The 14,163-nt window shown below is 43.1% G+C and overlaps 1 protein-coding gene and 1 long non-coding RNA gene across 4 annotated transcripts in view; one reads left to right on the top strand and one right to left on the bottom strand.

The window, feature by feature from the left end:
* The window catches only part of TGFA (transforming growth factor alpha), a 110,834-nt gene that overhangs the window by 63,230 nt on the left and 33,441 nt on the right, over nt 1-14,163 (top strand). Inside the window, exon 1 of one of the 3 annotated variants that reach the window (XM_081587495.1) lies at nt 10,760-12,723. The exons of the other annotated variants lie outside the window; for them this stretch is intronic. Within the exon in view, the coding sequence (XP_081443621.1) occupies nt 12,687-12,723 (37 nt within the window). The 5' untranslated portion in view covers nt 10,760-12,686. Of the gene's footprint in view, nt 1-10,759; nt 12,724-14,163 lie in introns of those variants that run through there. 3 annotated transcript variants of the gene reach the window in all.
* LOC145544866 (uncharacterized) lies at nt 988-10,658 on the bottom strand. Its single transcript, XR_014081679.1, has 2 exons — nt 8,942-10,658; nt 988-1,199 (listed from the first exon to the last, which is right to left on the bottom strand). It is a non-coding gene; the product is annotated as an uncharacterized LOC145544866 (long non-coding RNA).

Here is a 14,163-nt window from a genome sequence, read left to right as displayed (position 1 = left end):
TAATCTTTCCCAGCATCAGGGTCTTTTCCAATGAGTCAGTTCTTCGCATCAGGTGGCCGAAGTATTAGAGCTTCAGCATCAGTCCTTCCAATGAATATTCAGGACTGATTTCCTTTAGGATTGACTGGTTTGATCTTGCCGTCCAAGGGACTCTCAAGAGTCTTCTCCAACACCACAGTTCAAAAGCATCAATTCTTTGGCACTCACCCTTCTTTATGGTCCAACTCGGGACAAGAGGGGAGCAAAGAAAGCCTGTCACTTGTCAGAGTAGATAGAGCCCTTCTGGGAACGAACAGCCCTGTGTATAAAACTCTGCTAAGCCACTGTCTCCAAGAAGAAGGCCTGGCTGGCCGGGGCCTGGTGAAAGGGAGACATCTCACAGTATACACGTGTTCCTTATGAATTCTCAAGATGATGAAGGAAATGAATGTCTTTAAAAACCAGCTGTCTTATAGGTCATTTCACAGGCCAGGGAGATGCACAGAAATGCAAGTGGGCCCTCTCGAGTAGAGCAGTGTTCCTCTGCATGGTGGCGTGACTTCTGGACGGTGCCACGCTGGAAAGTTTGATTTGGTCTGGAAGGTTGTTGGCTCCCCCACAGACCGTAAGCCGCTGCTCCTGACCAACCTGCAGACACCACATTGTTCCCTGCCTCAACATGGGTGTGTCCTGGGGTCCCCATTCCAGCACCAGTGCAGACACTGCACACCTGGGGCTGAACAGCCTGGGAGAAGCACCATCCAGCAGCTCTGGCCCTTGTCCTCAGCCCAGCTCTCAGAACATGCTGGGTTTCTGATGGGGCATGGGAGCTAACAGTACCTTCTTTAGGAGTTAAATTAAAGCTGGGTGGGTAGGTGGTGAACTCTGTGTTGCCCTGGGCTTGACATACTGAATACTGACCGTTTTTTCCACTGTCGGTTCCCACTGAATATGGTCATGTCATGTGTCAAACCTGATATGATTGGAGAAACCCGAGCCAGGAGTCACTTTTTATTTTCCTGAGTCACTTTTATGAATGGCTTGAATTGAAAGGAAAGGCACGGACTGGTACACAGATATGTCTGCTCCATGTTGTGTTGGCTCCTGGGCTAGATAAACGTGTGAAGTGCAGGAAGCCCTGTAAGCTGAGACTTGGCTTTGAGGCTGATGTCCTGCCTCGCTGGCTGGAACGCAAGGGCAGATGTCTTTTCATAGCTCACCTATGAGTTTAAAGCAAAATAAGGCAGGAAGTCAGAGAGAGACCAATTCATCCCCCCTTGATTATTTACCCAACATGATGCTGAAAGACATTTGTGTTTTTTGGAAGTTCTGTTCCCTGGCAATGAAATAAAACCTCCTTTCTAGGCTAGAAAGATTGATGTCCAACTACATTAAAGGAGTGTGTGAGTAAAAGGAAACTCTGTATTCTGCAAGTGAACACAAGAACTTCCACTGTGCTTATGGGACCGTAGTGCAGAGCGCGTTATCAGACCCAAAATTTGTGACACAGAAGTAAAATTGTTTTAATAAGACTGGAGCACAAAAATAGTCCCACTTGCCATGGTTTGAAAATTCTTATATGAAGAAGATTTGATTATATTAGAAGATGAGAGAGAGGCAAAGAGTAGGATTCAACTATGTTTTTATTTTTCTCTGCTTAAGGACATCACTGATTGGCACCATATAGCAAGGCACATCACATCAGTGGCTATATGTCCAATTTCTTTTCAGTGAATTTTGTATAGTTGTTTGCAAAGATTTCTATGGTTCTGTTTATAATCCAGGAATTCCAAAAGGAATTTCTTAATTTTTTTCTTTTAATATATTAATATATATGAGACCAGTGATTCTCAAACTTTGCTGCATATTAGAACCACTTGGAGAGTCTTAAAAAAATCCCATGGTTCCAGCAACACCCAAGAACAATTAAATGGTCATCTCTGGGGGTAGACCCAGGCCTAGGTACTTTTGCAAGGTGATTCCAGTGTGTGGCCAAGATTGAGAAGTGCTGGTCCAGAGCAGCACTTATCAAGCTGCAGTGTGTATACAACCCTCCCTCCGTGGGGGATTGTGGGGGGGGCGGGGAGTCTGGTTAAAATGCAGGTTCTGTTTCAGCAGCTCCTGGTGGGACCAACACTGCATTCTAACAAGCTCCTGGGCAGTGCCAATGCTGCTGGTCTGTGGACCACAATGAACAGTGAGGTCCCAGACTATAGAAGAGAACCTACAGGTAGATGCTGGATGGCAGACACAGTCATGATAACATGCTGCCCAGGTTCTCGCTGGTCCCCTGACTGCTGTCCCCTGCCAGGTAAACAAACAGCAAAGCTACCAGAATTCATCTTCCTTTTCCTCTGAGGTTTTTTAATTATTATTTGCAAACCCCAAAGGAAAAGCCCTTCTTTCTCAGACCTCGCTTGACGGTTTGTCCGTGAGAACGTGAGTGACCCCAAGGTGGAGATTGGGGTCCATCTCCCCTGAGTGGGTGGCCGGGTGCCTCTGTCGACAGGGTGGCGACCTGTGTCCTATACTCTGGTGGCTCGCCCGGCTGTGGGAACATTCCCTATGCAGCCCCGGGAACCCTGGTCTCGTGCTTCGTCTGTGGGGAGGAGAGATCTTGGTAAACACTGCGTGGGAAGAGGAATGAAATGGGCTGAGAATGAGGCTAAGGAATGGGTGTGTGCAACGCCAGGTTGAGTGAGGCCGGGGTGCCTCAGAGCAGCATTCCAACACCCACCTCCCCAGCAGCTAGTGGGAGAAGAAGCTCACCTGCCCAGGGAGGCAGGCAGTGTGAAGCAGCATGGTGCAGGGCCCCAGCCGAGCTCTGGAGGATGGCCTGTCTGCGCCTCACTCTGGGGCCTGGCTGTGGGCTGGAGGGGCAGCTCCTGCCCTGTCCTCCCATGCTGGGAACCCCACCAATGGTCTCCAGGCCTCGTCCTGTCTCCTTTGAAAGGTCATCTTGTTCTGTGTTCCCCATGCCCTCTCAGTGCCTAGAAAGGTCTGATTCAAGGCCAAGACCTCTAAGTTAATTTACCTGGATTTTTTGGCCATCTTTGGACCAAGGAAATCTTAGGACTGGACTGGAATTTCTGGACTAGGCCCTCTCTGTAGAGTGGGTGAGTTCTGTAGAACAGCTACTCAAGACTGAGCTAAAAGTAACAGACGTATGAAAACTCAGTCCACTGTGGTTCCTGCTTTCTGGTCACATCAGATAAGGTCAACTCTGCCTCCTCCCCCTGCCCACTTCCCCGACCTCTTGCCTCTGCACGTTTGTACATCTGCTCCACACTGGGGGACTGATTGCACATATTTGCTATGCCCTTATGGAGATCCCGTGTTCAAGCTCACTTTTCTCTAACAAGCTTCCTCAGATTAAACTAGCTGCATTTAGATAATCAACCTTTATTTCTTACTCCTTCAGCACCTAAGCTTACCATTAATAATATACATTTCTATGAGAGTCCATCCTCTTCAAAGGGCTCCCTCATTCACCATCTAACGTTTGGTAGAATCAGAATTTTAATATGAAAGAAACCTTGGAAATCAATTTTACAGAGTAGTAAACTGAGACCTGTGGGCCTCCCAAGTGGTGCTAGTGGTAAAGAACTTGCCTGCCAATGCAGGAGATGCAAGAGATGCAGTTTCAATCCTTGGTTGGAAAGATCCCCTGGAGGAGGGCATGGCAGCCCGCTCCAGTATTCTTGGCTGGAGAATCCCATGGACAGAGGAGCCTGACAGGCTACAGTCCATAGTGCTGCACAGAGTTGGACACAACTGAAGTGACTTGGAATGCACACACAAACTGAGACACAGGGAAGGGAGTGACTTGGCCAAAGTCGAATGAGTGTCCTAGTCACCACTAGGACCCAGGCTGCCAAGTCAGCGTTCTGTGTTGCCATCCTTCCAGCCTTGTTGCATCCTTCCAGCCTCTTGTGCACAGTGCTGCCACAGGCCAGTGAGGCTGGAGGCCTTTGCAGATCGTATCAGGGATGGTTCACACCAAGCCAAGGGCATTTACACAACAGCGATGGTTGTTGAGTGCAGAGTTCCTTGGAACTTGATTGCAGGATGCACGAAGGAGATTTGAATAAATGGAAAATCACAGCATGTTTGTGACTAGGAAATTTTCATATTTAAATGGGCCAGTTATCTCTAATTTCTAATGTCAGTCTCTAAAAGATTTGGATATTTTAGGAAGGGAATTTATCAATGATTCTAAAGTTCAACTGGAATAAATAAACAGATGAGAATATCTGTTTTTTAAAAATGAGTGATGGGGCAAGAGAGAGTGGTAAATTTGTACTGTCACATATTAAATCATATTATACCATTACAATAAGTAAAGTGATCTGGTACTGATATAGAATCTCAGTGGAACTAAATAGAAAGACCAAAAAATAAGTATAGTTATGACAGAGATAACATTTCAGATCAATAGGGAAATTATGAACTATTCAATAAATGGCATTGGGGAAATTGTTTAGAAAATAATAAAGTACACACTATAAAATAAATGATAGATTGTTTAGAATTAAATGTAGACAGTGAAACAGTAGAAAGAAATTTAGGTAAATATTTTTATAATCTTAGGAAAGGGAAGGCATCTAATCACAATGCTGAGGTTATTTCTGCATTAACAAGATGAAGACACAAAACACAGATTATTGGCAATATGTGTATATAACAGGATACTGAGTTATTATTCCTATTATGTTAAGGAACTTTTACAAATAAACAGGAAAGAACATATCAGCACAAAAATGGATGAAAGGTAAAAGCAGCTTATTCACTAGAGTTGAAATACAAATGCTACTAATCATATGAGAAAAACATTCAGCATCCTAAGTAATCAACAAAATGCAAATTTTTACAAGAGATTCTAATATGCCTTCATGAAATTGACAAGGAGGGAAAGGGAAAATAATATTCAGTGTTGGGAAGGAATAGAAATATTCATCTCCTTCTTAGGGAGCCTAAGTTGTTACAAATGTCCTGGAATGCAGCTTGACAGTATGTCTTGAGTCTTAGAAATGAGAACTCCTTTGTCATGCTAATTTTGCTTCCAGGAAAATAATCATAAGTGTGCATAAACAAAGATCTGTGTAGAAGGATATTCAGTTCTGTATTATTTACAAGAGAGAGTTACTAGGAAGCTATCAGAATGTCCAACAAGAGGAGATTGGTTAAAGAAAATGTGTCAGTCAAAGAATTCAGCCATTAAAGATTACCCTGTACAATAATGTTACTGGGTTGGACTGCTATGTTCAAAATGGATAACCAACAAGAACCAATTGAATAGCACATGAAACTCTACTCAATATTATGTGCCAGCCTGGATGGGAGGAGGGTTTCAGGGATAGTGGATAATGGATATATGTATGGCTGAGTCCCTTCACTCTTCACCTGAAACTACCACAACATTGTTAATTGGCTATACCCCAATACAAAATAAAAAGTTTAAAGTTTGAAATAAAATATTACTGGGTTGGAGAAATGTTCATGAGAGCATTGTTTTGTTTCTGTTGGGGACAGAATGGGGGCACAGAATGAAGACAAAGGATATCCTCCAAAGTGCTGATATGGGTTATCCCTGAGTGATGGGCTAGTGATGGTTATTTATGAATGATGGGCTTACAGGTGACTTAGTTTTTTTCCTTTCTTTGTGTTTTTTATATTCTCTCAAGTTTTCTGCCTTGAACATATGTTGCTTTTGGAAATTTCAAAAGCTATCACTACAAGGGAAAAAAGAAGGGCAGGAGGTACAGTTGTAAGAATCTGGGTGGGCTTTGCTCAGCTGTCTTTGAGAGACCATGTAAGTGGCTTATAGTGCACTGGGAGGAGTACTCCCTAGAGCTGCCCAAACCAGGATCAGGGAACGTAAAATATCCTGCCCTTGTTTCCCAGGCCCTCCTTCCTATAAGGGCGACTAGGGGATAGATCAGAATGTTTGTGGTTTCACCATCTAGGTCTACAGAAGGCATTTCTGCTGTGTTGCCCAGAGGCAAACATAGACCTTCCCCATTCACAAAAAGTGTCTTGCAAGTGGTTGCATGCAGGACACCTGCACTCCAGTGGGTAGCAGAAAGCAATGACTTCTTGGCTTGGAAGGTGAGGAAAAATATGTTCAGCACAGGTTAATGACGATGACATATTATGTGAGCTTTTGTCTTTCGAATACCAGCCATAATCTCGACACCTGGGAGAGTAAAGACCCTGCTGCTGCTGCTGCTGCTAAGTCGCTTCAGTCGTGTCCGACTCTGTGCAACCCCATAGATGGCAGCCCACCAGGCTCCTCCGTCCCTGGGATTCTCCAGGCAAGAATACTGGAGTGGGTTGCCATTTCCTTCTCCAATGCACAAAAGTGAAAAGTGAAAGTGAAGTCGCTCAATCGTGTCCAACTCTTCGCGATCCCATGGACTCCAACCTACCAGGCTCCTCCGTCCATGGGATTTTCCAGGCAAGAGTCTTCAATTCCAGGAAAGGCAGTACAGATGTGAAATGTTACTTCCTGTTGAAGAGTGCAGTATTGACCCTCATGTAGCTAATTGGAAGGTATCTGATCTTTCTTGACCATCCATTTGAGACACGATAGAGAAGGGCCAACACAACCACCAAAATGAGATCATTACCTGTATAGACTTTATAAATCTATATGGCCATAGCCTATAAAGATTTGTCAAGGAATGGACTGTAGGATGTATAAACAGGGAAATAAGCAAGTGTTTGGCAAAAGAGGCCCCCAGCTAATCAGTATGTCCTTAAATAGAAATTTTGGGGTAAGAAAGATAAAGATTCAAATAAAAATATAAAGCCAAATGCTATGGAGAGGGTGGCAGGTATAGTTTGAAAATTAAGCTGCACTAAGCCCCTTTGAGTTGATTCTCAGTTCTCAGTTATAATATTGTATTTATTTTTTAATTTCTCAACACATTAAAGGAGACCATGAAGTTATATTTATCAATTTAGGAAGGGAAAGCTTAACAAAGGACAGGAATAATGCAGAACACAACACTATATAAACAATACCTAAAATCTTGGATAACTATAGTCTTAGAGTTCACTTGGGGGCAATGAATAAACTTCCCATTTTAATCCAGTTTATGTCACTTGGGCTCATTAGGGAAATGTTTCTGAAACACAAATAGATGGATGAGTCCAGTGAATTGAATTCCAAGATGCTGTGGGCATTACAGACTGGGTGGAAAGAACATCATTGGAATAAGTCATTGGAGAATATGCCTTGTCCTGGAGTGTATCAGCTAGGGTTTTTTGGTTGCAGCGATCAGTTCTGGCTACCTTAAACAAATGCAACCTTGTTGGAAGGCTGTTAAGCCCACAAAACAGCAAGAAAGCTAGAGAATCATACTTGGAAATAGATGCCTCCAGGAAGCCAGGCATCTCAGGACAGAGCTGTGTTCAACACACTGCAGTTGTGTTACATGAACTCTACCTGCATTATCTCTGTGTCTTCTCAAGATGCAAATTCTATAAGGGAGGGTAGGTGCATGGCTGTTTCCATAAACCTGTATAAACTCATCATGGAAAAGAAAATCTGGGTGCTGCTTGGAAGTGGAGAAATATTTGTCAGTCAGCCCTAAATTGTTGACCACTAAATTGTTGACCATAAGCTTAACAGAGACATGGATGTTTGATTCAAGTATTTTTTTTTTTTTAAAGAAATAGCAAGAGTAATATCATCATGGATCAATTTTACAGGTAGATGGTTTATCCAAGTAATTAATACTGCATGGATCCTGATTACAAAGTAGTTATAGGGATAGAATGTGGTTTGACAGCAAATGTCAGATTGGTACATTTTCTGGAAATCTCAGTATGCCACAAATGGAACACCCGAAAGATTCTTTGCATACCTGTTGGATTACTCAGAAGCTGGAGAAGACAGAAACACCTGCTTCTTTGAATGCAACCTTGACCAGAAAGCATAACAGGCTAGCATGTGTCTTTGTGTCAATTCAAAGTTTCTAACAGGAAAGAAGGAAACACTAGGCATAGTTCAGCTTCAGAAAAGCAGAGTCGCCAAAAATTCAGAAAAAAACCAAATGTGATCCAATGACTAGGATTCTAAAAGGGAATGTGGCCTGGGAGGTTGGAAGGCTTGTAGTAATTCTGAGTTCATAGTCAGAAGGTACATGAAAAAGACAAGGAATAAACATTTAAAGAAGACCTGAGTGTATCTGCCGAGGGAGATCTCTGTAATAAGTTATGCAGAGAAGATAAAAAGAAAGACATGTCCCAAGAGATATGATAAAGAACAGTACTGAAGGGCACTTTGTTGAGTGAAGAAGCACATTGGTGCCTCCTGGGTGGCAGGTGTTACCCTGGGTGCTGGCGGTTGATTACAAGAATGTCAGGAAAACTGAAAGACGTGAGAAATAGAGGCCTACCCACATGGCTATTGGCCACATGAGAAAGGGGTTTTAAAGCTCTATTTGGGAGCAGACAGGTAAAAAAGGAAGGAATACATCCATCCCTTGGGGCAGATGGAATGAGGTTAGTGCAGAACCAAGAAAAAAAACCACTACTGACTGTAATTTTATTTTCCTCTTTTCTGTCAAGGAGAGAGCTCTTCAAACTAGAGAAGATAAAACAAACATCGCAAATAAGAAATAGATAGTCTAGAGAGGATCCTACTAAAAGACACCTAGGGCTGTAAATGAATTTATGTTCAGGGTTACAGATGAATTACATCTCAGCATACTAAGGAAACTTGTAGAAAAATCATTCCATCCCTGTTGGGAATTTTTAAGTAGTAGACTTAAAGAAGTAGTTACTGTTGTTGTTCAGTCACTAAGTCATGTCCAACTCTTTGTGACCCCATGGACTGCAGCACGCCAGTCTTCCCTTTTCTTCACTATCTCCCAGATTTTGCTCAGACTCATATCTACTGATTCAGTGATACAATCCAACCATCTCATTTTCTGTCGCCCCCTTGTCCTCTTACCCTCAATCTTTTCCAGCATCAGAGTCTTTTCCAATGGGTCTGCTCTTTGCATCAGGGGGCCAAAATATTGGAGCTTTAGCATCAGTCCTTCCTGTGAATATTCAGGGTTGATTTCCTTTAGGATTGACTGGTTTGATCTCCTCGCTGTCCAAGGGACTCTCAAGAGTCTTCTTCAGCACCACAGTTCAAAAGCATCAATTTTTTGGCACTCAGCCTTCTTTATGGTCCAATCCTCATATCCATACATGGCTATAGTCAAACCATAGCTTCCACTATACAGACATTTGTTGGCAAAGCAATGTATCTGCTTTTTAATACGCTGTCTAGGTTTGTCATAGCTTTTCTTCCAAGGAGCAAGCATCTTTTCATTTCATGGCTGCAGTTACCATTCACAGTGATTTTGGAGCCCAAGAAAATAAAATCTGCCACTGTTTCCATTTTTTCCCCATCTGTTTGTCATAAAGTGGTGGGACTGGATGCCATGATCTTAGTTTTTTGAACGTTGAGTTTTAAGCCAGGTTTTTCACTTTTCTCTTTCACTTTCATCAAAAGGCTCTTTTGTTCCTCTTTGATTTCTGCCTTTAGGGTGGTATCATCTGCATATCTGAGGTTATTGATATTTTTTCTGGAAATCTTGATTCCAGCTTATAATTCATCCAGCCCAGCATTGCGCATGATGTACTCTGCATATAAGTTAAATAAGCAGGTGACAATATACAGCCTTGACATACTCCTTTGCCAATTTTAAACCAGTCCGTTGTTCCATGTCCAGTTCTAATTGTTGCTTCTTGACCTTCATACAAGTTTCACAGGAGGCAGGGTAAGGTGGTCTGGGTATTCTCTTCTCTTGAAAAATTTTGCAGTTTGTTGTGATCCACACAGTCAGAGGCTTTAGTGTAGTCAATGAGGAAGTTTTTCTGGAATTTCCTTAGTTTCTCTATGATCCAATGGCTGTTGGAAATTTGATCTCTGGTTCCTCTATCTTTTCTAAATCCAGTTTGAACTTCTGAATGGAAGTTCTCATTTCACGTACTGTTGAAGCCTAACTTGAAGGATTTTGAGTATTATCTTGCTAGCATGTGAAATGAGTGCAATAGTACAGTAGTGGAAACATTCTTTGGCATTGCCTTTCTTTGAGATTGGAATGAAAACTGACCTTTTCCAGGCCTGTGGCCTCTGCTGAGCTTAAATGGTTAGAGTCATAGATCTATGTCCCAGGGCTTTTGTAAGAATTAACTTAGATGATGCATGGAAACCTGAAGCATTTGGTAAAGTGGTTTTTGTAACAGTTGTTTTGTTGTTATCATGCAGGACTGTTTTAAGAAGGGCACTAAAAAAAGTCAGGATCTGTCCTGAGGTAAAAAGTTTACAACTTTCCCACTTAAAGAGCATTTATAGGAATTGGAGTGATTAGTTATGTATTGCTGTGTAACAAATTACCCCAAAGTTTAGCAGCTTAATCAGCAAACATTTATCCCACACAGATTCTGAGAGTCAGGAATTATGAAGCAGCTTAGCTGAGAGGTTTTGGTTCAGGGTCTCTTATAGAGGTTGCTTTCAAGATGTCAACTGGGGCTGAGCTGTCATCTGATGGCTTGACCGGGGGCTGAATAATGGCTCCTTCACATAACTCTTGGGTGAGGACTTCAGTTTCTTGCCACGTGGAGTGTCCTGATGACCTGGCAACTAGCTTCCCCCAAGGTAAATGATCAGAGAGAAAGCAAGGCAGAAGTTACAGTGCCTTTTGTGACCTAGCCTCTGAAGTCACGACCATCCATATTCTATTGGTCACCCCTGACCTAGTATAGGAGGCAAATTCACAAGGCCGTGGATACCAGGAGCTGGGGATCACTGGGACCCATCTTGAAGGCCTGCTTTGCTGGGAGTTATCACCACAGAGTCTCAGAGATTTGGAAGCTGACTGCAAATACATGAAAGGACTGTTTTCTGGAAGAGGGAGACATTTTGTGTGGCTTCCAAGGACAGAGTCAAACTGATAATCAGAGAGTTTTCAGGGAGGCATAAGTCAACTTGGTTTGAGGCAGAACCTCATTGCAATAAACTGACCCAAATAGAAGGAGTTGCCTTAGAGGGTAGTGACCACCTGTGTATAAGAAGAGTCAAGCACAGCTGGATGCCCCCCTCAGGGACACCATATGGAGGGATGGGCTCTGGGCTAGCCAGAAATTTAGATATGAGCACCTCCATCTCTGTAATATTTCATTTCTGGGTTAGGGAAGAATCTGGGGAGATGGGACCCTTTACAGCCTTATTTCTATTATTTTGCTTTTGGTGGAAAGGAACTGTTTTATCAAAATATAAGATCTTTGTTTCTGAACCAGTGTGGTTTGGAAAAACTATTAATAGGTAAAATGACCTTGGTGTTTCTAGAATACCCTAACATTTCTCCTTTTAAGAACAGAGTTCTGATGTGATTGGTTTACACTTAGTCTATGGGGTTTAATGCTTTTGAACTGTGGCATTGAGAAGACTCTTGAGAGTCCCTTGGACTGCAAGGAGATCAAGCCAGTCAATCCTAAAGGAAATCAGTCCTGAATATTCATTGGAAGGACTGATGCTGAAGCTGAAGCTCCAATACTTTGGCCACCTGACGTGAAGAACTGACTCATTGGAAAAGACCCTGATGCTGGGAAAGATTGAAGGCAGAAGAAGAAGGGGACAACAGAGGATGAGATGGTTGGATGGCATCACTGACTTGATGGACATGAGTTAGAGCAAGCTCCGGGAGTTGGTGACGGACACGGAAGCCTGGCGTGCTGCAGTTCGTGGTGTTGCAGAGAGTCAAACACAACTGAGCGACGGAACTGAACTGTGGGGTTTAAACGAGGAATTCTCAACTTTTCATGAGACAAAGGCTTTAGAATTTGGAAGGGGCAGGACTGAGTTTTTCTCTTTGGGAATCCCAGCAAACCTTGGAGAGAGAGGTGAGGATACAGTTCTAGGGGTACTGGCTGGCTCAGATATCTACCAGGGGGAAACCAATCCACTCGGAGCCTGCGGAAAGTACTCGCTGACACTTCACTGGGGATTCCATAGGGAGAACTGAGAATGCACTCATGGTAAAAATAGCTTCCTGAAAAAACTTAAGCGGTTGATGGGGGTGGTGAGGCAGTGTTACACTGGTCACCCTGTGTGCACATAATGTAGGAAATGTCATTTCCTACAGGAAGGGAGACTTGAGCATGCCACTTTCATTCCTCCTTCCTCCCATCTGCCCTTGGACTCTCACTGAAATGAGTGATCAATGGAACATGAAACTATTTCTAAACTTAGGGCAGTACTAGAAGCTCTGAAGAATTTCTGCCAGTGAATGTACAGATGGGATCCATCTTGCCCCAGAGCAGCATCCCCCCCTCCAGGAGGTGAGGGGATTATCAGGAGCAAAATCAACACCTTGGAAGACCCGGGTATGTGGGTGAGAGCTGGCCATGTAGCAGTGGGGTGAGGGGAGGTCCATCTGTCTGGATCCTCTCTAAACCTCAAGAAAGGACACTAGTCAGGGCCTCTCTGAGTGATGAGCTTGGTCAGCTCTTACTTTTGGCATGGCATGGGTGCCTAGCAACCAAGAGAAGAAAAAACTTCTGGCGCAAAGATAAAACCCTCTGCTGTACTTGCTCTGCCTCCTACTGAACAGATTCCTCAGATATTTAATACCAGTACTTAAACTTTGCCTTTTCTATCTTTATCTGGGCCCAAAGTGTTGAACAGGGCCACGCAGTCTGTGATGGAACCTATCTTAACTCTCCATCATACTCTACAAGGTAGGTCTTTGTCTGTAAAGATGATGATGCAAGACTTTACTGGCCACATGAAAAGATTTATTATATGAGAAGAATATTCGTGAGGAATTTCAGTAACTGTCTCTATGCTAGGGCTGCACTAAGTCACTTCAGTCATGTCTGACTCTCTGTGACCCTGTGGACTGTAGCCTGCCAGGCCCCTCTGTCCATGGGATTCTCCAGGCAAGAATACTGGAGTGGGTTGCTATTCCCTTTTCCAGGGGGTCTTCCCGACCCCAGGGATTGAACCTGCAGGAGATTGTTTATCATGGAGAAAATGTTGAATTACCTCTAATTTGTGTCTTTGAGAATGAAGCTGACATTGCTTCTGTGAAACCACAGCAGGGAACTATTAGTTAAAAAAAAAAACCACACACAACTGTAAGGAGATGAAAAAACATGGCAACCAATTTTGAATACACAATGGACCAGTGAGCAACAGATTGGATATGACAGTGAATCAAATCACTGGATTTTTTTTTAATGACCTGAGAAATAGCACTAGGAGCTCGGGGACACAAAGATAAAATTACTGAGGAGAAAAATGTGAAAAACAGAACTAAATGATCCAATATACAGATAATAATATTTCCAAATGAAGAAAGAAAAGAGCAAACTAAGGTTGACACAGTCATGGATGAATTAATTAAAGAGAACTTTTCCCCTGATAGCTCAGCTGGTAAAGAATCTGCCTGCAATGCAGAAGACCCCGGTTCGATTCCTGGGTCAGGAAGATCCTCTGGAGAAGGGATAGGCTACCCACTCCAGTATTCTTGGGCTTCCCTTGTGGCTCAGCTGGTAAGGAATCCACCTGCGATGCTGGAGACCTGGGTTCGATCCCTGGGTTGGGAAGATCCCCTGGAGAAGGGAACAGCTACTGACTCCAGTATTCTGGCCTGGAGAATTGCATGGACTGTATAGCTCATGGGGTCACAAAGAGTCAGACACAACTGAGCATCTTTCACTCACTCAAGCTGAAACAGATGTGTCATTAAGAATGAAAGCATTAACTTTCAATGTAACTTGACAAGTTTTCATAACAAAGGAAAAAATCTCATAAGCATCCCGGTGAAAACAAAAAAAACAGGTATTCTTAGAAAGAATACTACAGTGAAGCCAGCTTCAGGCCCCTCATCAACTACAAGCCACAAGTCAGTGGTAGGCAGCCTTACAGGGTCTATAGATTATGATCCAAGTGTCATTCACATACAAAGCCATAAACATGGGTGAAAAAACAGAAAGATGTTCTCTGACACATAGTTATTTCACGATGTAGACATACCCTTACAGGCTCTTCCTGAAAAATGTTCAAATATCCTCTACGGCTAGATAGCATGTGTATCAGGATTAAAAGCCCCCAAATGGGAATGATGTGGTGTAGAAAAAGCAGTGATGGTGTGTGTCCAAGTAACGGTTGTTGAT

This window comes from Giraffa tippelskirchi, chromosome 4, assembly GCF_054371585.1.
Source record: "Giraffa tippelskirchi isolate mGirTip1 chromosome 4, T2T-mGirTip1v1.2.pri, whole genome shotgun sequence".
In the NCBI taxonomy this organism is placed as follows: Eukaryota; Metazoa; Chordata; class Mammalia; order Artiodactyla; family Giraffidae; genus Giraffa; species Giraffa tippelskirchi.
This window is presented reverse-complemented; position numbering and strand designations above follow the sequence as displayed.